The sequence below is a fragment of the Aptenodytes forsteri genome, unplaced genomic scaffold (assembly GCF_000699145.1).
Source record: "Aptenodytes forsteri isolate BGI_AS27 unplaced genomic scaffold, ASM69914v1 Scaffold26, whole genome shotgun sequence".
NCBI classification, from domain to species: Eukaryota; Metazoa; Chordata; class Aves; order Sphenisciformes; family Spheniscidae; genus Aptenodytes; species Aptenodytes forsteri.
The window spans coordinates 1,579,091-1,579,470 of NW_008794125.1; the positions used below are offsets into that span (position 1 = coordinate 1,579,091).

At 68.9% G+C, this 380-nt stretch overlaps 1 protein-coding gene across 1 annotated transcript in view; it reads right to left on the bottom strand.

Moving 5' to 3' along the window:
• The window catches only part of WDR90 (WD repeat domain 90), a 46,099-nt gene that overhangs the window by 44,165 nt on the left and 1,554 nt on the right, over window positions 1-380 (bottom strand). Inside the window, 1 exon segment of the mRNA XM_019471548.1 lies at window positions 13-318. Within this exon segment, the coding sequence (XP_019327093.1) occupies window positions 13-318 (306 nt within the window).

Consider the following 380-nt stretch of genomic DNA (forward strand, 5'->3'; position numbering starts at 1 on the left):
ATCACGGATCACGGAGCCGACGTCCAGGTGGACAACGAAGAGCTTGCAGGGCATGGGGCATGGGAAGAGCAGGGAGAGGTAGCGCCCCGCCAGCCCCAGCGACTGCGTCCCCGTCCGGGGGAGCTGCAGGTAGCTGCTGGCAGGGACGGAGCCCCGGATCCGGTAGACGGTTCCCTTCAGCCTCGCGTCCTTCCGAAACCACGGAAAGGGGCGCCCCGCCAGCCCCAGCGACTGCGTCCCCGTCCGGGGGAGCTGCAGGTAGCTGCTGGCAGGGACGGAGCCCCGGATCCGGTAGACGGTTCCCTTCAGCCTCGCGTCCTTCCGAAACCACGGAAAGGGATGATGGCGGGGTGGGTGGGGGGATCAGCGCTGCCCACCCA